This window comes from Babylonia areolata, chromosome 6 (assembly GCF_041734735.1).
Source record: "Babylonia areolata isolate BAREFJ2019XMU chromosome 6, ASM4173473v1, whole genome shotgun sequence".
Taxonomy (NCBI): Eukaryota; Metazoa; Mollusca; class Gastropoda; order Neogastropoda; family Buccinidae; genus Babylonia; species Babylonia areolata.
This window is the reverse complement of record NC_134881.1, coordinates 7,559,934-7,580,504: the sequence shown is the minus strand read 5'-3', so window position 1 is coordinate 7,580,504 and position 20,571 is coordinate 7,559,934. Positions and strand designations below refer to the sequence as shown.

Here is a 20,571-nt window from a genome sequence, read left to right as displayed (position 1 = left end):
CACCAAATATATTTTAAAGGCATTTTTTAAGTCAAAAATGGGTCTGTCAGACCCACAAAGTACGGTGAAGGTTAATCAGTTATCACCGGAAATTTGTTCTTGCTAGCAACAAAATGAATCACAGAAGGGAGAGAGAGAGAGAGGGAGAGAGAGACTGAAGAAAGGTAGCACAGGAGACACAGAAGGGAGAGAGAGAGAGAGTGAAGAAAGGTAGCACAGGAGACACAGGAGAGAGAGAGAGAGAGAGAGAGAGAGAGAGAGATTGAAGAAAGGTAGCACAGGAGACACAGGAGAGAGAGAGAGAGAGAGGGAGAGAGAGAGAGATTGAAGAAAGGTAGCACAGGAGACACAGAAAGTAGAGAAAGAGAGATCACACAGAAAGAATCAATGATAACAAAATGTACTGTTTATTTCTTTATTGTCAAGCATGAAATGAAACAAAAATCGTATTCAGTTCTGCAAAACAATTATTGGGATACTTTCTGTTCCCTCAATCAGTTATCACCGGAAATTTGTTCTTGCTAGCAACAAAATGAATCACATGCAAGATTTCAATTTCTGACTGAAAAGTTGTGAACACAAAAGCAACAATGAATAAATTCTGGATTAAAGTTTGGACTGAAAAAGGCAACTTAACACAACGATAATGGACAATTCTGAATTCTTGTAAAACATGCAAGTGTCAACATCAAACAACTTGCTGAAAATACTGTATGTAAATAAACATTTTCTCAGCTTTTACTTGCTTCAATGATTGTCACAAGTTATATGTAATTATTTCTTGTCAGAAGCAAAAGGTACCACATGCAAAAAACTTAAAATGTGACTGAAAGAACGCTTGTGAACACATCTGTAATGACCAGGAAGTTCTGAAAATGACAGGCAGAAACAAAACCATTTCTTGTCATAAACTATTAAACTAATAAAGACAATGGTTGCTGCCTGCACAATCAATTTTCCAAGCTTCATTTCTATTGTCAGATTTATATTGTCATGTAATTAGCTTTTTTCCCCCCCCATCTACTTAATGAATGTGCCAGTGATACCAACTAGAACACCATAGCAGTACCAAAGGCTTATGATCTGTGACATCTTTGATAGTACACAGCCACTGGATTTTACGATCCTTTACTGCATTGTTTATTATAAAAGTTTTCGTTTAGCATCACTTGCGTACAGCCAGGCTTCAAAGTCTATTATCATATGTCAAAAACATAAACAGGTTGTAACTGAAAACATGGATATAGTTGATAATTTATCACCAATCATGAATAGCAGATGTAAAAGATCCCATCGCAAAGGAAGGGTTGTCCCTGGCAAAATTCTGTAGAAAGATCAAGTTATAATCAACTTACGAAAATGATTGAATTACGCTTGCAGGCAGACAAAAAAGAAATTGGTGGCCTGAATTCCACAAAGAGAAGTCTGTTGTGATAAAAAGTAACATGATACAACAATAAATGGCAACAGTAATACAAGCACACAATGGCCACTGTCCACCACAAAAACAAAACAAAAAAAACCTACCAGCTTTACCGTCAAGCAAAAAGCAAGCTTTGATACGGAGAACATTCAGCAAGGCAATACAGCACTGCTTCCATGTTAGAATGTGAAGGCAATGGATTCCCCTCCAGCTTCACTTCTGTTTACTGCTCTTCTCTTCACTGCTCTTTCTCTTCAGTCTCTTGGGTGATGGGGATGATGCGCTCCTTGGGAGCTTCCAACGCCATCTTTGGGGCTTTCAGGGTGAGCCTGCCATCTCTGCTCAGTGACGATGTCACCGCCCCTGGGTCCACATCCTGCAACAGTGAAATATAACTTTTTTCCCCCCCATTCTTCAGATATATATACATGAAAACATTCCTTCAATGATGATTAAAAGTGAATGGAAGCTGAAACCACCTCTTTTAATTTCAATGGTAAGGTGGAGTATATTGTCCTTAGTAGTATAAGAGATGGGGGTTCTATATACAACTTTTTTGGGCGTATTAGCTTGTGTTAAGGCCCTCAAGCATAAAAAAAATTTAGTCAAAACCTGTGTATGTTGGAGTAATATGACCCTCAAGCATAAAAAAAAATATATAGTTAAAACAAGTTATACGTGTATGGAGAGCCAAATCACAAGATAAAAAAAAAAAATATGATGGTTGGATATGTGTATGGGGGGAGCGAAACGGTCATGGGGGTTCTATATACAACCGCGCAATACCGCCCTCAAGCATAAAAACGAAAAACCGGCTTAAATATGTGTATGGAGAGCCAAATGGTCCTTAAAGAGAGGAGGTTGGATCAACCGTTCACATAGTTTGCTTTTTTTGGATGGTTTACCATCTAATAGATTTTTCTTTAACAACTGAGTTTTGTGTTTCGATTTTATGTCTGTTTTCATTGCATTGAATTTTTCAACTTCAGCCAGAATGAGACTAACTAGAGCGGAAAAAAAGTTAGGGTGAATTGATTTTCGGCGAGTTCCACTGCACAAAGTCTGGACCACAGCCAATTTTTTTTTTTCCCACCAATATTGGAACATAGCCAATTTCTTCCACGAGCGTCGACCAATTTTTTTTTTTTTTCTGGCACGATGCCAACAAATTTCCATTTGAACAAAAAGATTTCTATTGTATATAGACGAAAATGGTTTGGGCGAAAACATATATGGAAGAAATGTACAGTGCAACCTACAAGAACATGGGCATTCGATGTGCCAAAAATGTAGCAATCCATCTATTGCTAGAAAATACCTACGAGAACAATCTCGTCCCAGATATTTCCAATGTGGACTATCTAGCAAACAACAAAGGTAGAACAACTCTACAACCTCTAGAAGGTCTTCCAACTTTTGTAGACGATTTGTATGTATATGGCTATTTGCGACAAAAAGAGTGTATGTATGTCGGTGGAAAATTGCTGTGTGGCAACGACGGATCCGCAAAAAGAATTGTATCTAGAATTTCGACTGCAATATGTGGACTTGTGGAAAAACAAAGTATACAAACTGCCATATCGCAGACAATATCTATGCAGGCAGACTCCAAATCTAGCACAATACGCAGTACAGTACAAAGAATAGAAAAAGACACGAATGCAAAAGCAAGAAAACGTTGGGAGACTATATATGCAAACGAAAAGCCATATGGTATATTTGTTGCAAAAATTGATGTGTCCGAAATTGCAATACAAGACCTACACAAAATATTGCCAATGCTAGAAGAACAGCTGCTAGGACATGGGTATGGTATATATTCTATAGACTATACAAGAGATTTTTCTGGTACACTCGATAGACAAACACTAGTAGACTATCTTGTAGAAGAACTAGACTATAGAGGACAAGGCGACTTTGCAAGTGCTATTGCTTGCGATGCACCAACAATACTAGACAATACAGATAGTGTTGGCAAACATGTATGTACATGGATATCCAAACACAATGGCTATACAATGCGAACAAAACTATACAACAAAATAGTATCCAATTTCGAGGCAGGAGAAGTACGAGAACAATTTGGTGGACATCTAGCAGACTATGTAGACTGTCCAAACGAGCATCTTCGAAAAACATTCTTGCATCCAGATGTACAAAAGAGAGGCTGCACTAGAATAGAAGTATCTTTGTATGCTTGTAGCAATCGTACTCCAGAAAAAGGAGACGAACTAGTGGAAAACGTATTGGAGATAGTTTCGCCACAAGATAGACAACTGTTTGTAGAACAACCAGCAACCCAACAATGGCAGAATATTGCAAGCGTTCTAGATCGTTGTTTTGTTCTTGGCGATAGACCAAATTCCACAATATATGTATGTTGGTATGCACATACTAGAACAAAGAGAATATCTGGCATTCGTTTATCTCCAACAGCTGCAACAGTGGAAGACGACAAAAAATGGAATATCGCTGTAGAATGGGCTATATGCGATTTTGGATTTCGCAATTGTCCTATCTTCCACATCGATATTCTAGCTGCAGACAACGATGGTATACAATACACCAAACTACGTTGCTACACAAAAAATGCGAAAACAATACTAGCAGCATGTAGGAGACCAGTACAAATACACAAAGATGCACCAAGTCCATATATTCTTCTTCCACCAACAAATATAGTAGAATGGGAATGGCGTACACACAAATGTAGTACTATTGGAAAAGAGAAATCTGCATACAGTGTTGTGGAAGTTCCACACAGCAGAGAGTTCTCCACTCTATCCACCCGAAATCGAGAAAAAAGACTACAAGACATAGAAGAGTGTATGGCAGTAGAAAATTGGAAAAAAGATGCATGGAACTATCTAGAACAAAAGCAAATAGAATACCAACAGAATATAGAACATAGAAAACAAGAGCTGGAACAAATACAAGAGTATATACTAGAAAACGAGAGACTCCTTGCTATTTCGAATAGTGTTCGAGAAGTTGTAGAAACAATCCTTTCCAAACAAGAAACCAAAAAAGTGGCAAATATAGCAGACAAAGATAGAATATGGTCCATACTCGGCTATAGGTTGCAAAAAGACAAGACAAATAGAGAATACTATAGAATAGTACTTGGAGCAAAAGATACAGAAGACGTTGTTGCTGTATGGTCGACCAATGGACTACAAAAGTTGTTGTCTGCTGCAGAAAAGTATGTGGAAAAGAAAAAAGACAAATTCGAAAGAGAGCTGTGTTGGTTTCCAAGAGAGGCATGGGAAATAGGATTTTGTAGACCTATCCAATACAACAGCAAACTAGAAAAAAGTAGAAATGGACTAGATATTCGTATACAACCAGCCAAAGAGTTCTACAAAGACAAAGAGACTATACGTTGGAATCCTATAGACGTTGTAGTAGCACCCGACCTTGTAGAACTTCCATCTCTACAAGAAATAGCACTAGAGAAAGAATACGACAAACTAGAAATAGATACAAAACGAGAACTACAGGAAACAGTTGCACCAAATTCGAAGCAACAAATACGAACACTAGACATGCCACCTGGTACCTACATTTGCAAAAAATATGCAACTACAATGTACAGAGGAAACAACCGAACTGTACTATTTCTAGTCCCCAAAGGAGACGACGGAGAACCTACTACAGACGAAGAACATCCAGTATATGGACATTTCCTAGAGAAAGAAATAGAACGCATTGGTGGAACACTATACAAAACAAAAAGTCCACTACTGTGCTATATTGGAGTAGAAAAAACAACTCCACAACGCAAAAAAGATAGAATAGTATCTATTGTGGCAACAACCTGCGAAGATTGTACAGACTAGCATATTCTTCCACCTGGCAGACAAACATAGTATTTCCCACAATATGCAACTGCATATCGTTTCTTGTTGTATTTTCCAAGAATGTGTGGTGCTGGATCTACATGCTCTGCAGCATATTGTTCTATTTCTCCATCGTTTTCTGTGGAGAAACACATTTTTTGTGCACTATTGTTGTAGCGCTGTTCTTCTTTTGCAAATTCTTCGAAGTCGAAGTGTGGAAAGTGTGGTGGATCGAATAGGATAGGCATTTTCTATATATACAATATATACAATATATACAAATAGAAAAATATACAAAACATACTACATCCACGAATTGCACACAAATAGACTCTATGCTATCCTATTCCATTTCGAAAGGGTTTCTAGACTTTGTTGGGATTGTTTCTTTGGCAATATCTCCAGATGTCTTCTTTGGGAGATGGACAAATTGTCGATCTTCTTCGGGTATGTTCCAAACACCATTTTTCTTTGTAGCTTTCCATGTTTTGTACAATATAGAACCAACTGCAAGTGCAATTGGTAGAATATAGCATGCAGTGTTGTATACACAAACGCTATTTTGTATCTGTTCCAACAAAGATTTGGACTCTTCTGCTACGTCTTCTCGTATTTGTTCTACAATGTTGTCCTCTTCCTCTACATCCAACAAAGATAGTATTTCTATGGACATATCTTTGCTTTCTTGTAGTAGAATATTGTTTTGTTCTATGCGAGTATCTATATTTTGCAACAGTTTGTACAAATCGTCTATGCTTTTCTTTTCTGCATTGTCCTGCACTACAGGCAGAACACTGTCTGTATCCTTGTTTGTATTTTCCGGTACTACAGGCAAAACATTTTTGTTCTTTGCCTCTAGCCATATTTTGTACCAATACCAAATTTCTTTTTGGCATCCTCTGCAGACATTCTGCCATGCAGAGATTCTATTTCTTCTATTTCTTCGTGCGACAAATCTTTTTTCCGTGGCATATTCCTATATTTTCCTACCCACATTTGTCCAAAAGACTAGGAAATACCAGGATTCCTGGAAAAACTAGGAAAATGCTATGCAATTGCAATACATCCTAGGAAAGTGCTGTGCAATGCTATACAAATGCTATACAAATGCTATACAAATGCTATACAATGCTATACAAATGCTTCGCACTTTCCTAGGATGTATTGCACATCGAATGCCATTGTTCTTGTAGGTTGCACTGTACATTTCTTCCATATATGTTTTCGCCCAAACCATTTTCGTCTATATACAATAGAAATCCTTTTGTTCAAATGGAAATTTGTTGGCATCGTGCCAGAAGAAAAAAAAATTGGTCGACGCTCGTGGAAGAAATTGGCTATGTTCCAATATTGGTGGGAAAAAAAAAAAAATTGGCTGTGGTCCAGACTTTGTGCAGTGGAACTCGCCGAAAATCAATTCACCCTAACTTTTTTTCCGCTCTAGTTATCCGGTGGATAACTGGGATTTAGATTTTGAAATAAAACAACCCTATGTTAGTATTGGAAGAAATCACGCTCTACAAAAAATACAAAATAGTGGTAAACTGTTGGCTTCCTATCATACGCGTAAAGATCTAATCGTCGTTAACAGCGACGACTTTGGATATGTTATTGGTATGAGAGGTAAAAAGACTGGCACACTGCGGTTAATTAAAGAGTTTGATTTTGAGCCGCCTATTCAGGGGTCAACTGTCGTTTTAGATATACTCCTCAGTGGGGTGCCAGATGATTTTGTAGAAGTTTTAAAAGGGTTGCAGATAAAATGGCCTGGAAATCTTAAAAATAAACTCTTGAGAATTACCATCAAAATTCCAGTGGTTGACCCATCTGATCAACCCGATCCCTCTATAGAATTCTCGCTTGAAGGTGTCATCAAACGTCCATCGTTAGATAAAATATCTCTCGACTTTATTCACATCGGACCTCTTCAGCTTAAAAGACTGCGCTACTCTCCTCATCCTGTTACCATCATTTAAAAAAAAAAATGATTACTATAGAATAATGGAGTTTCGCCTACGAGAGATATCGAATATAAAAAACAACCTCGAAAAAGAGCGTGATGAAAGAACTTTATTTTATAAAAAATATAAACGCGGTGTAAATATCGCTACAGCCGCGGATACAACGCTGACAACTCTTAGTATCGCCCTTGGGGCATCGGGTGTTGGATTACTGTTGAGTGTCGCCGCTGCTCCCGTAGCTATTGGAATAGAAGTGGGAGCTGGTCTCCTTGGTGTGGTTGGTTTAACTTGTAAATTTATTCATAAAAAATTAATGTCACAAGCTATGAAGCACAACGAGATTCGCGTGTTGGCCGAGTCAAAACTGAACACTATAAATGATCTTATTTCAAAAGATGATAAAATAAGCGATGAAGAATTTAGTCTCATTCTGGCTGAAGTTGAAAAATTCAATGCAATGAAAACAGACATAAAATCGAAACACAAAACTCAGTTGTTAAAGAAAAATCTATTTGATATTCAAGATGGTAAACCATCCAAAAAAAGCAAACTATGTGAACGGTTGACTCAACCTCCTCTCTTTAAGGACCATTTGGCTCTCCATACACATATTTAAGCCGGTTTTTCGTTTTTATGCTTGAGGGCGGTATTGCGCGGTTGTATATAGAACCCCCATGACCGTTTCGCTCCCCCCATACACATATCCAACCATCATATTTTTTTTTTTTATCTTGTGATTTGGCTCTCCATACACATATAACTTGTTTTAACTATATTTTTTTTTTTATGCTTGAGGGTCATATTACTCCAACATACACAGGTTTTGACTAAATTGTTTTTATGCTTGAGGGCCTTAACACAAGCTAATACGCCCAAAAAAGTTGTATATAGAACCCCCATCTCTTATACTACTTCCTTCATGAAAGTAAATTACATTTTTCGTTATCCAGTCATTAAAAAAACAACAAAAAAAACAGATAAAAAATGGGGGGATAAAATTTTCCGAAAATTGTAGATCACTTTTATTTCTGTTTTAATGTTTCCATGAAAATCACACACAAAAAAGGTAATGGGTGGTGGTGAAGATATGAATAACAACCACGGAAGATGAAGTTTTGTGACATAACCCTGTTTGAGTCAATTTAAGTTAATCCCATCATATCAAATGGCTATCAAAATATAAATAGATTTTTTTCAATTTCAGTCACATTTGGTTCAGATGGTTCTATATTGGTGGTTTTTTTCTTCTTCACAGGACTGATGTGTGAGTGAGTCAAAGCATGTGCATATGTGCATGCATCAATATGGTTCTTTTGTGTTCAGATTCCACAAAAAACACAAAATGGCAGCACATTATTTAATTGAGGATGAACTGGCTAAATACTCAGCAAGACAAGCATGGTTCTTTGCCAGACCACTAGGCAGGCACCAGGTGTGTGCACTTTGTTATAGCCCTGAGGGAGCACATTTTAGTTAAATTATGACTTAATTATGACTTAACTGTTATGTTTCCTTCTGGCTTACAACAACAACAAAGAGGGCACACACACACAAAAAGACAGAATCTTAAAAATAATTTAGTGGAGTAATACACTATGATTAATTCAGTATTTAACAGAGATCATTTAGGCAACTTACCTTTATCTATCCTCCTCCTTTCCTTGATGCGTGTTTTTTTTATTATCTTTTTTAATTTTTTAAAATTTTTTATAGTGGATAGAACTGCATCTTACTCTTCCAAACTGCCAGTAAAATTTGAACCACTGTTTAATGAGGACGACGGGTATGACAGATCCAAAAATAACGAATTCCTTTTTTTGTACAGTGCAATGGTGTACTGATACTACAGTAAAGGAACATAATTGTAACTTGCCTTTGGAAGAACATACTGCCGAGTGAATTCTCGCGAGATAAACCCATGTTCGTCAGGCCGCTCCTCGTGGTGAGCGCTGATGATGAGCCGATTGTCTCGGGTTTTGATGTTGATTTCATCTGGCTTGAAGTGCTGCACGTCCATGCTGACCCGAAATTCCTGGTCAGTGTTCACCACCTGCACACAGTCCCTTCTAGTGTCAAATAAGTAAGAGAGAGTGAGAGAGAGAGAGAGTGAGAGAGAGAGAGTGTGTGTGTGTGTATGCGCGCATGCACGCACAAGCATGCATGTGAGTGAGAGTGTAGAGCAAATATACACAAAAAGGATCTAAATAAAATTGTGCCAAACTTCATTACTTGGAACAAGACTTTCTACACATCTATGGAAACACTGTAAACTGAACAAGCCCGGTTTCTAAACCACAGTAGAAAGCAGGAAGCAACAGATATGACACTTTGACAGCATCAGCATCAGTGTGTATTGACTTAATTCATTATCATACCACCCAGACACACAATGTAACTGTAACAGTGTTTATAGTTTTTGGACAGAAATATCAGTTTAGCCACTTTAGGCTCAGCTGTAAGTTAAGTAAACTGAATATTTATTTTACAGTTTTGCATGAAATGAACAGATTTACACGCAGTTGTATAATACTTAATCGTAATGATATAGTGATGTAATTACACTGTTAGGTAATATCCTATTTCAGCATCCTAAATCCTTGCACCTGCTGATAAAATAGATTCAATAATTTTGGATGCCAAAATAGGTCTTTACTGTACTACTATTATTTGGTATTTTAATCATTGTGCTTACAAAGATGCCAACCCCTGTCAAGTGTTTGCATGAACGATCAGGAAATCTGGTTGGAACATTTTGAATTTGTTAGGGACACTTGGACTCCCAGCCACATCAGCAAATGTACATTTTATCTACATGGCGTACTATCAATGTAAACAGGCACTTGATCAGCTGAGCATCATCACGTAAGACCGAGATTAGTACAAAAGTAGTGACTGCCCTAGCCCCGTGATCGATTGGTCTTCACCGTCTTGAGCGTCTGGGCAATGTTATGACAGAAATGCGTACGTAGCCATGCTATTACTGCTATGTATTCGAAAATAAACTCGTCGGTACAATTTTGACGTTGGCGTAATGTTGGAACAAAATGCAATCGTGCATAATAAAATACGGCGAAATCGTAACAGCTGGTATCTCTGTCTTTATAACTTTACTTTCGGTATTCCATGTATTCACTTTCACTTTTGCATCGCATGCCCCAAATCGATTACCTGGCACAACCATGTCGACAGTCAATCTCAGTTTAACATGGTAATTCAACTTAACACTGGCTTACATTTTAAACGCAATGAATAAATTCGTATACCTCCGAAACTCCTGTCTGCTGAGGCGGCTGCACTGGCGCCTGTTGCATTGGGGGGCCATACCCACGCGGATACATCACGCTGAAAGGACGAAAGAAATCGTCGGGAACAACTGTGCCAAAATACTGGTCAAAAATCCGTGATGGCTGGGTCATTCCCTCCCAAGGATCGTCCCAGAAGCCGCGAAAGAAAGGTTTCATTGCCATCTTTTCTACTTTTCAAGCGACAATGAACAGCTTGAAGTTGAACGTCAACAGTTGATTATACCTGCGCCTGCCGTGGACTATTTATACAGTCTGGGTTGAAATCAACCGGAAGCCGCATGAACGTTCTAGACAGGATATGACGAATACGCAACCACAATGTTCTGGAAGGAACCAGTTCCCTGAAAATAGATGGATCCGTGGGAAGGAGCTTTCGAAAGTCAGTAAACAACAACTTTTGTGCTTCAAGAAGTTGGTGAGAATATTCGAGATTTAAAATCAACCACAACCGCCCAAAACAACAACAAAACAAACAAACAAACAAACAAACACCCCCCCCAAAAAAAACAACAACAACAAAACAAATCTTGGTAGCAAAGGAATTTAGGATGCTAAAATTGGATTACCGCAGGCATGTTCGATACCTAAACCCGACCCGAATGTTTCTATCTTTTTTTAGCGGTTTGAGGTGCCGAGAGAAGTCTTGTTGGTTGTGAGGGGGCAGGGGTTTCATGCACGTGCTCACATGCACTCACAAACGCACACACGCTTGCGCACTTCACACGAACAACAACAGAACTGTTGGGGTGATGCCCGGCGACTCAAGTTATGCCGCCTGCACAGGCCTTTAATGTCGGTGGTGCAATTGATTTTTTGTACTTACCATCCAGGTATAATATAATTGTCGCCTGCGACAATGTGTGCAGAAGTGCGAGAATATACCAAGATGTCGCAACAGGTCTCAGTGCCGCGGCCTTGAAACGGCTTGTCCTTTCATGTCATTTTTATTTTTCGCTTCGTTTTCGAACTGTGAGGTCCAGCAGTCATAATTAAATTTCTTTATCTACTATATATGCATGCTTTTTTGTCAGTAAACAAAGTGAGTCTGTTTTAACCCTGTGTTCGGTTGTCTGTGTGTGTGTGTGTGTGTGGTAAACTTTAACATTGCCATTTTCTTTCCTCCATTACTGATCAGTGAATGCATTAAACTCTCTGCAGCGTGTGTGTGTGTGTGTGTGTGTGTGTGTGTTGTGTGTGTGATGAGTGTGCATGCGCGCACTGAACTGCCTCTCAGTGTCTTTTTCGTTTCTCACAGCCCCAGCACACGCACAGCCAACTAAACTTGAAGAGCCTGGAGCCGCGGCGTCCGCGCGCGAGCACATTAGTGACACGTACACACACTAGCTGACGGAAAACGTGCGCCGATGGCACAGCTGAAACGCAAGCACACCGCAGTGACACTGACACAGTGCTCAACTGACACACTCAGTGACAGATCGACTCGATCTCCGAGCCTCTCTCTTACACACACATACACACATACACGCGCGCGCGCGTGTGATTCGCGCACTAAGATAGCAATCAAATCAGTAATCTACAGAGGCTTTATTCAGTCTCAACGTTGCTATTTTTTTAAATTTTTTTAAAAATTCTTGAGTTATTTTCTGATTTCTTTTATAGATTTATTATAAGAATTTTTCATTTATCTTTCCTTTTTAAAAAATGAGTATTGTGAATGCAGATGAAGAAAATCGCATGGAATTGGCAGTACCAGCGTTCACCATAATATGCCATGGTGACTTTTATTAGTCAGCGATACAGAAGTGATACAGACTGGTCACGGTGACTGACAAGAGAAATAAAATGTTGAAGTTTCGATCGCTGTCCTTTTCACCAGGATGAGTACGTGACTGAGCGGTGCACGTGACTGAGCGGTGCACGTGACTGTTGTGCAACACTAGCAAATCATTTACCCCCTCGGATCTGTCTGCCCTTTTTTTTTTCCTCATGAAAAGTTTATTTTCCCCCACATAATTTTACCGCGGACACCCAAGTAGTCGTGCGTTCTTCCACGTGTTACAAACTCCACAGATGTGAGAATGAACTTAACAGATTACCGTGACCACATACAGAACTACCTGTCATGTCATGTGAGCCGAGAGCTTGCTCCCCCCTCCTCTTCCACCTCCCTCCCCTGACCCCCCCAGTCCCCTCCCCCACCCTGACTCGCTCTCATCTTTCGGCTCCTTTCTAATGGGTTGTATCTGCTGGCAGGGAAACTATTGTTTATGTACAATTAATTCTGAACTCTTCAAATTGGAGGTGGGCAGGGAGGGGGGTTTCAGCATTTTCTTTTCTTTCTTTTTGTTAATTTTTAATTTTTTTTATCATGAATAATACAACTATCAGTGGCAGGTTGCCTTCTCCCATCAGTATTTATGCTCAATGAAGAGCAGACTCACACCCAAAGAATGCACAAGATCAATGATAATGATCATTACATATAAATTATTGAGACTTGTTAAAAAGGAAAGAAAAAAGTGCCATGTAATGCACAGTCAGTGCATTTTGCATCATGTGGTATTCAGATTGTTGGTTGGATGCTGTTTGAGTGTGGAATACTTTGTACATAAAGACAGTGTTCATATTATTGAATAAGACAATGGTGTGTGTATGGATGCTCTTGAAGTTGAAGACAAAAGAAAATGTGACTTGTTGATTCTGCGTGCATTTCAGTTTGACACTTAGTAAATTAATACATATAAGTATGTTGATGACCTTTGCATATTTTCCACTTTGTGTGAGCAAGACTCTGAGTACCTCTGTGTAGAGATATATGATGATACTATGATTCAGGCATAATATTGGTGTATCAAATGTGTGTGTGAGTGTGTATGAAAAAACCCCAAAAAACAACCACCTCAGGACAGTTTGAAACTGAAAGAGAATGCAGTACTCGAGTCATGATGATTTTCTTTGTGTGTGTGTGTGTGTGTGTGTGTGTGTGTGTGTGTGTGTGTGTTTTAATATGTGTGATGATATGCTTTTAGCTGCAAACCAGTTATGCAAGATAAAGTTAAGTACTTGAGAACATAGTGCTTGTTTTGGCCTTTTCTGATTTACTGTGTTGTTCATGTTTTGTGTGTCCTTTTAGGTGCTAGAGTCTGAGATTCTTGGTCATCTTCACTCTTTTATATACCTCTTCCTTTTCCACCTATTGATAGCAAACATGAATTTTTCATGTATTCATGATAATTTTTATTGTCTTTTCCACTTAATGAGATTATCATTAACTCCAGCATACTATGTATGGTGAGACATGAGTTTGCTAAAGCAGCTATATTGTCTGATAATATCATGCTGACGCTGTGTTCCACTGATGGCTACAGTCAAGCAAAGGGACAGTTCTCATCTCATCAGTTAGTCTTTTTGTTTTTGGATACTTTTTTGACCAAGTGACATCTCCCAAGCTATGAGACTGAAGGCTTCTCAGCACTTGGTCCTGAAGATGGCAAATTTCCCATCTGTTCGAAAGAGAAGTTTGGAATTTCATGAAAAATAACTTTGTTTCAACTGAAATCGTAGGATTTTCAATGTCAGGGTCGTGTGTTTGATCCTGATATTGGTGCCTTTTGGGTTATGGGTTAAGATTTATGTAGTCTATCTCTCAGGTCAGCATATTTATCATGTGCCAACCTGCTACTGTGCTAGTTGGTTTTTTTGTTGTTGTTGTTGTTTTTGCTGACCCATCACTTGCACCGTTTCAGTGGCATTACTCCCACGCGGCTCATTTAGATTCCCCTATACACGGCCACACCCGGGTTCGTCCGTCACAGTTCCAGCACCGGCAGTCCGCAGGGAACCATTTGATGTTAGGTCGCCAGGAGGCCACACACCAGAGGAGACCCTGCACTGCTGCTGAGTCAATTCGGTGGTGTTCAGTGGTGCCTGTTCTGATTTAACGTGCTTAGGACACGACCTTCTAAGCCCCCTACTAATGACAGTAATGGCTTAGTCGTGGAGCCAGACTGAGTGAGCGTCCCTCCCAGAGTGGAGACCGCCACCGCGTCCCTCAAACAACACTGTGCTAGTTTCTTAACCTGTTCAACCCAAGGGAGTTTGCAGCCTCGCCAGGCTTTCATGTCCTGTTAATGCATAAAAACTGAAATTGACCAGTTTTTCCTCCAAATTAACACGTACTGATACAGCCAGGTATACTGTGGAAGTCAGCTTCTTTTACTTGTGGTTTGTGCATATGTAGGAACACAGAAACCATTTTAATGAAACAAATTTTGATGCCTAAGTTACGCACGGGTGCAGGGTTCCATGAGTTTAAGTTTAACCCCTTCATGCAGAAGATCAGATATGCACATTAATGATCCGTGCAATTTATGTTAGCATTCACTGAGCAATAGAAACACGAAAATGCCCAGCATACACACAACCAAAAAACAGAGTATGGCTGCGTTCATAGCGAGTTAAAGGCAGTCATTCACTTAAAAACCGTAGTTGTGAGAGTGAACATGGACTTGCAGCCCACAAATGCAGAATGTTACAGTGATCGATAAAGGCTATGTGTGTGTGTGTGTATGTGTGTGGAGGGGGGAGGGAGAGTGATTGATAAAGGCTATGTGTGTGTGTGTGTGTGTGGAGAGGGTGGGGGGGAGTGAGAGTGATTGATACAGGCTATGTGTGTATGTGTAGGGTGTGTGTGTGTGTGCGCGCGCACGCGAACATACGCGTGCAGTTAAGTTTGCGTTTTATGTTTCTGTTACATTAAAACCTTTAGCTGCCAGGAAAATAAGATTTAAGTGAAATCTATTTGTCAGGGTTTTTTCACAAAAAAACGGGTATAAATTTTCAAAAAATTCTGTGCTCTTTGTTATTGGAGAAAGACCCATAAAAGTGTATATTTTCTGAAAGGTAAATGAATAAAAAACACAAAACACATGATGTTTTCCCATTATATATATTTATTTTAGTGACATGCTGTTGCTTTGAAATCAGTGTTTTGTTTTTTTGTCACATTTTCAACTTGTTCATTACTAACATTAATTGGGTAATTTGCACTAAAATATCATATTTTCTGCACAAATGGATATCTGCATACACAAAATCATACTAGAACAACCACAATAAAAAAAATTGAAAAAGAGATAGATAAAGAATGCATTGTGACTTCTCCAAGTGATAATATGGATGAGAGGCCACGCCCCCTCAGTCTCCACCCCCTTCCTCTTCACCCCTCTCACACGGTCACTTTTTCCAGTTCGAATCAGACCGCGTTGGATGAGTGCCAAGAAAATTGCTCACACTGTCCGCTAATAATTCGGTTAGTTTGTGTCGTCTGCTAAGGTTTGCACAGCCGGCATCACTCACTGATAGTTGTAACTTGGCCACTCTCTTGATTGCTCCCTTTATTTTCTATCGAATCGTCCTATAAATGTTCATCACTGTCTTTGAGTTTACGCTTCAATTTTTTCTGAGCATCAGCAAAAGAAAGCAATCTTGGTTGATTTAGTTCGCCACGATCGCATGTCTTGAGCACGGCGTCAGTCCGACATTTTGTTGAGCGAGCGAGGAGAGGAGCCAGGCAAACACTGGGACAGTAACCCAACCAAAACAATCAAATAAAGGACTGCCTCATGACGTAGATGGTGTTTCTAGATATGAATAGAATCAAGAAAGATCAACCAAGCTAAAGCTACCAGTATTTTTGTCAGCGAACTGAACGCAAAGCGGGGAAAAGTCCAAATATTTCGATGACAAGTTATCTCGTCATTGTGGCAGCGAAGCGCACATGCTTGCCATGACGAGTGATCTCGTCATATAGGCAGCCTAGGGGTTTTAACATGATTTATGTATTTCATTGCTAGGAAGGAGGAGTGTGTGTGTGTGTGCGCGCGCGCTCGCGCACGTGCGGACGTGTGTGTATGTGTGCGCATGCGGGCACACGTGCATGAGTGTAGGGGAGGGGGGCGTCCAGAGCCATTGCAGGTGAAGGGAACTGAAAGACAAGAGGCAGAAAGACAGATTCATCTTCATCAAGAAAAAGCGAAACAAGCTTTGATTAAGGCTCACAACATAGTTTATTCAATTCTTCACCACCACCATATCCCCACAACCACCACAACCACAACCACCTACCACCACATCACTGATGGCACACTGACATTTGTTTAACGTCAAGTCGTTTATGGTGTGATCTGTAGGTAATATACAAATATGACACGTGTAAGTTCAGATCAGTACATTTGTACATATATTAGAACACCATGTGGAAAGTGCAAATTTGAAAACCTTTGAATACATCAGGCTAGTACTGAAAACGAACAATTCCTTAAATATACAACTCACAGGGCTTACACTCTGTATCTCTGTCATTCAACTCTATCGCTCACACTCCACATCTCTGTCATTCAACTTTATCAGTCAATGGTAAAATCATTCTTGAAAACATCTTCAACAACTCTATCACTCACACTCCACATCTCTGTCATTCAACTTTATCAGTCAATGGTAAAATCATTCTTGAAAACATCTTCAACAACTCTATCACTCACACTCCATATCTCTGTCATGTAACTCTATCAGTCTATCACTGAAACTCCGTATCTCTGTCACTCATCTCTTTCACTCACACTTGCTATCTCTGTCATTCAACTCAGTCAGACGTCATCAGCTGTGATGACGTCACTTCATGACGTCACTTCCTGTCCAGCAGTTCCCCCTCCCCCCCCACTTGCGCTGCTTCAGGCAGTCATGTCGCGCAGATCTCCATGGTAGGAAAGGGGGATCACTCACCTGCCCATCACAAAAGTGTCTCAGATAAAATCGTGTTGTTTTTCTTAAAAAAAAAAAAAAAAAAAGTGTGATAGCTCGTGCCTGAAGCCATCACAGTGTTATTTCTATGTGGTCAACACGTTCTTAGTGTCAAAGTTATGCAATAACGATTGTTATTAATCTGATATTCTCTGAACGACAGCTATCAATACGGTGTTCTCATAATGACAGCTTTCAGTGTAATGTTCTCTTAACGGCAGTTCTCAGTCAAAAACAGGTGACACTATGCACTTCAAGCAATCTGTCTTACTTATTCTGTGTACTCGAAAAAATAATTGTCTTGTTTTTTCAAAGCCACGTAAACATTAACTAACAATCGTAATCAGTATAATGTTTTTTGTTGCGAAGAATGTCAACTTGTCCTTGAAAACCTCACAGTGTTACTGATGACATTGAATGATTTGCTTTCGGGATTTGATGAGGATAAGATATCTGTTCTCGCTCTCTTAGATTTGTCAGCTTTTGACACTATCGACCACTCTGTCCTCTTGAACAGACTTAAAACTTCCTTTGGTATTCGTGACACTGCACTAGCATGGATCACGTCTTACCTGTCAGATCGTACACAGAAAGTGTGTGTAAATGGTACATACTCTAGAGTATCTGCCTTGAAATATGGTGTCCCACAAGGGTCCGTCCTAGGTCCTGTTCTTTTCGTGCTGTATGCGGCTCCTGTGTCGGATGTCATCAGTCATCATGCGATGTCGCATGAGAGCTTTGCTGATGACACACAACTTTATCAGTCGGCTTCCATAGCTGAATTTGATGCACTGGTGACTCAAACACAGGAGTGCATTGCTGGCCTAAAGGACTGGATGACTCTCAACAAGCTGCAATTAAATGATGATAAGACTGAATTTATGATAACCTGTCCAAAGAAGTTTCGTCAACATCCTTCCTTTCCTGACTCTGTTCTGATCAATAGCACACCTGTTTCACTTTCTCCCTCTGTTCGCAGTCTTGGTGTAATCCTGGACCAGTCTCTTTCCTTCCAACAGCACATTTCGAATATCTGTAAAGTTGCCTATTTGGAACTGCGTAGAATCAGCTCTATCCGCCACTATCTCTCAACCGATGCAACCAAGACACTTGTATGCTCTCTGGTTCTCTCAAGATTGGATTACTGCAACTCTCTTTTGGCCGGCCTTCCCAAATACCTGTTAGACAGACTCCAACGAATTCAGAATAACGCTGCCAGACTCATTTGCAGAGCTTCTAAATTTGACCATGTTTCTCCTCTCCTTCAGTCTCTCCACTGGTTGCCTGTTTCTGATCGAATAGACTATAAGCTATCCACTCTGACCTTTTCTGCAGTCAACGGATCTGGCCCCAAGTATCTTTCTGAACTCATCCATGTCTATACCCCATCTCGCCAGCTCCGTTCTTCCTCTGATACTCGACTTCTCAGGATACCTCACGTCAGAAGTAAGACCTATGGACACAGATCGTTTTCTTTTCAATCGCCAAAGACGTGGAACAAGCTCCCTGATAACCTCCGTCATTCTGATTCCCTCGCATCTTTTAAATCTCGTCTCAAAACTCACCTTTTCCCTCAGCAATAAATTCAATTGTGGCAGGTCCACTTCCTTTTCGTTAGGTGTGCTTGACTATGTGTGTATACATATGTATGTGTACATAATTACATGCATGTATATGCATGTGTATTGTGTGTGCGTGTGTTTATGTAAGTTTGTGTCTGCCTATGTGTGCGTATGTGTTAGGGTAGCTGTTAGATACACATGTATGTTAAAATGTATGTATGCAGTGTGCGTGCGTGCGTGCGTGCGTGCGTGTGTGTGTGTGGGTGTGTGGTCACATTTTGGTGTGTGTATGTAACATAGATATAATGTTTTATGTTATCAAAAGCGTTTTTGTAAAGCACCTAGAGCAGATTTCTGGATAGTGTGCTTTATAAGTATCCATTATTATTATTATTATTATTACTCAATGCCGTGTAGATGATGAAATAATTATTGTTCACATTGTTATCTACTTGAAAACATTTCAGATGGTAAAACTGTTAACTTGAAAGCACAGTTTTTCTATTCCTCTGTGCATTAGTCATTACTTTTACTGCAACTGTCATTCCCGTCATCACAGATATACATGATTTAGAAGCTGATCTGAGAACAAATAATCATCACAGTAATAGCCAACTCTGATTATCATAATCAGTAACACCACCATTATCGTTTAATCTTAATCCACTGTCATTACCTGATCAGCAAACAGTGAAGTTTTAAGTGGCGACTTACCCCTTTCCTTTCTTTCATCGTACAGGCGGACGATGAGCCTGTTCCATTCTCCCGTTCCGCCTGCCTCCTCCTCCTCCTCCAGCGCCCCCCGTTGTGGCCACGCCCCCAGTTGTGACCACGCCCCCCGTTGTCGCCACGAGCACTCAGGTATGCTGTGGGCCTATCAGCCAGTCCTTGTGGACTGCCCGGTACACCTGCATGGTGACCCGGGCGTCCACCAGAGAGCAGTGCTCCCCTTTTTGAATGGTGCGGCCTGCGTGCAACACACAGTCATCATCGTCACCTTCATCATTATCACCATCATCAGCAGCAGCAGCACCATTGTCACTATCGTCATTTTCACTATCTTCATCTTCTTCATCGCCATTATCCTCCTCATCGTCATCTTCATCATCTTTGTCATCATCATCACCACCACCACCACCACCGTCTGGTCATAATTTTCATCAGCAACAGCATATACTCCTCTTCATCACCATCGTCATTGTACTCGCCATAATCATCATCACGAGTTCATTATACCAGTTCAATTCCATTCTGAGTGGCTCAGAGCCCGGAAGATTGTACTGGCCTGACAACACGTCTTTTGACTATCAACGTTAAACACGTATCATGTCTGTCAACGTCAAACACGCCTTATAACCAACAATGCTAAACACATCTCATTACTAACTTACGTTAAACACATGTTATAACTAACACCGTTAAACGCGTGCCATAAGCAAGAACGTTAAACACGTTTTTTAGTTGTTGGTGTTTTTTTTTTGTTTTTTTTTTATCAAACACGTCTTACAACTATCTGCATGTATGGGCGTGCGCGCGCGCCAGCGTGTGTGTGTGTGTGTGTGTGTGTGTGTACCACCACCACCACCAACAACGTGTACACCACCACCACCAACAACAACAACGCGTACACCACCATCCCCACCACCACCTTCTCCACCCCCACCCTCCAACACACACACACACACACACACACACACACACCAGCACCCTTGCTTCACG

At 40.1% G+C, this 20,571-nt stretch overlaps 2 protein-coding genes across 2 annotated transcripts; one reads left to right on the top strand and one right to left on the bottom strand.

Annotated features, from left to right (window-relative positions):
* Positions 1–401: 401 nt before the first annotated feature.
* On the bottom strand, positions 402–10,791 carry LOC143282700 (alpha-crystallin B chain-like). Its single transcript, XM_076588379.1, has 3 exons — positions 10,487–10,791; positions 9,097–9,273; positions 402–1,799 (listed from the first exon to the last, which is right to left on the bottom strand). The coding sequence occupies exons 1-3, from the start codon at positions 10,688–10,690 to the stop codon at positions 1,662–1,664; spliced, it is 519 nt and encodes a 172-aa protein (XP_076444494.1). The 5' UTR covers positions 10,691–10,791; the 3' UTR covers positions 402–1,661.
* Positions 10,792–10,857: 66 nt separating this feature from the next.
* Positions 10,858–20,006, top strand: LOC143282701 (uncharacterized). The gene is made up of 2 exons (XM_076588380.1): positions 10,858–10,907; positions 19,592–20,006. The coding sequence occupies exon 2, from the start codon at positions 19,599–19,601 to the stop codon at positions 20,004–20,006; it is 408 nt and encodes a 135-aa protein (XP_076444495.1). The 5' UTR covers positions 10,858–10,907; positions 19,592–19,598.
* The last annotated feature ends 565 nt before the right edge of the window (positions 20,007–20,571 follow it).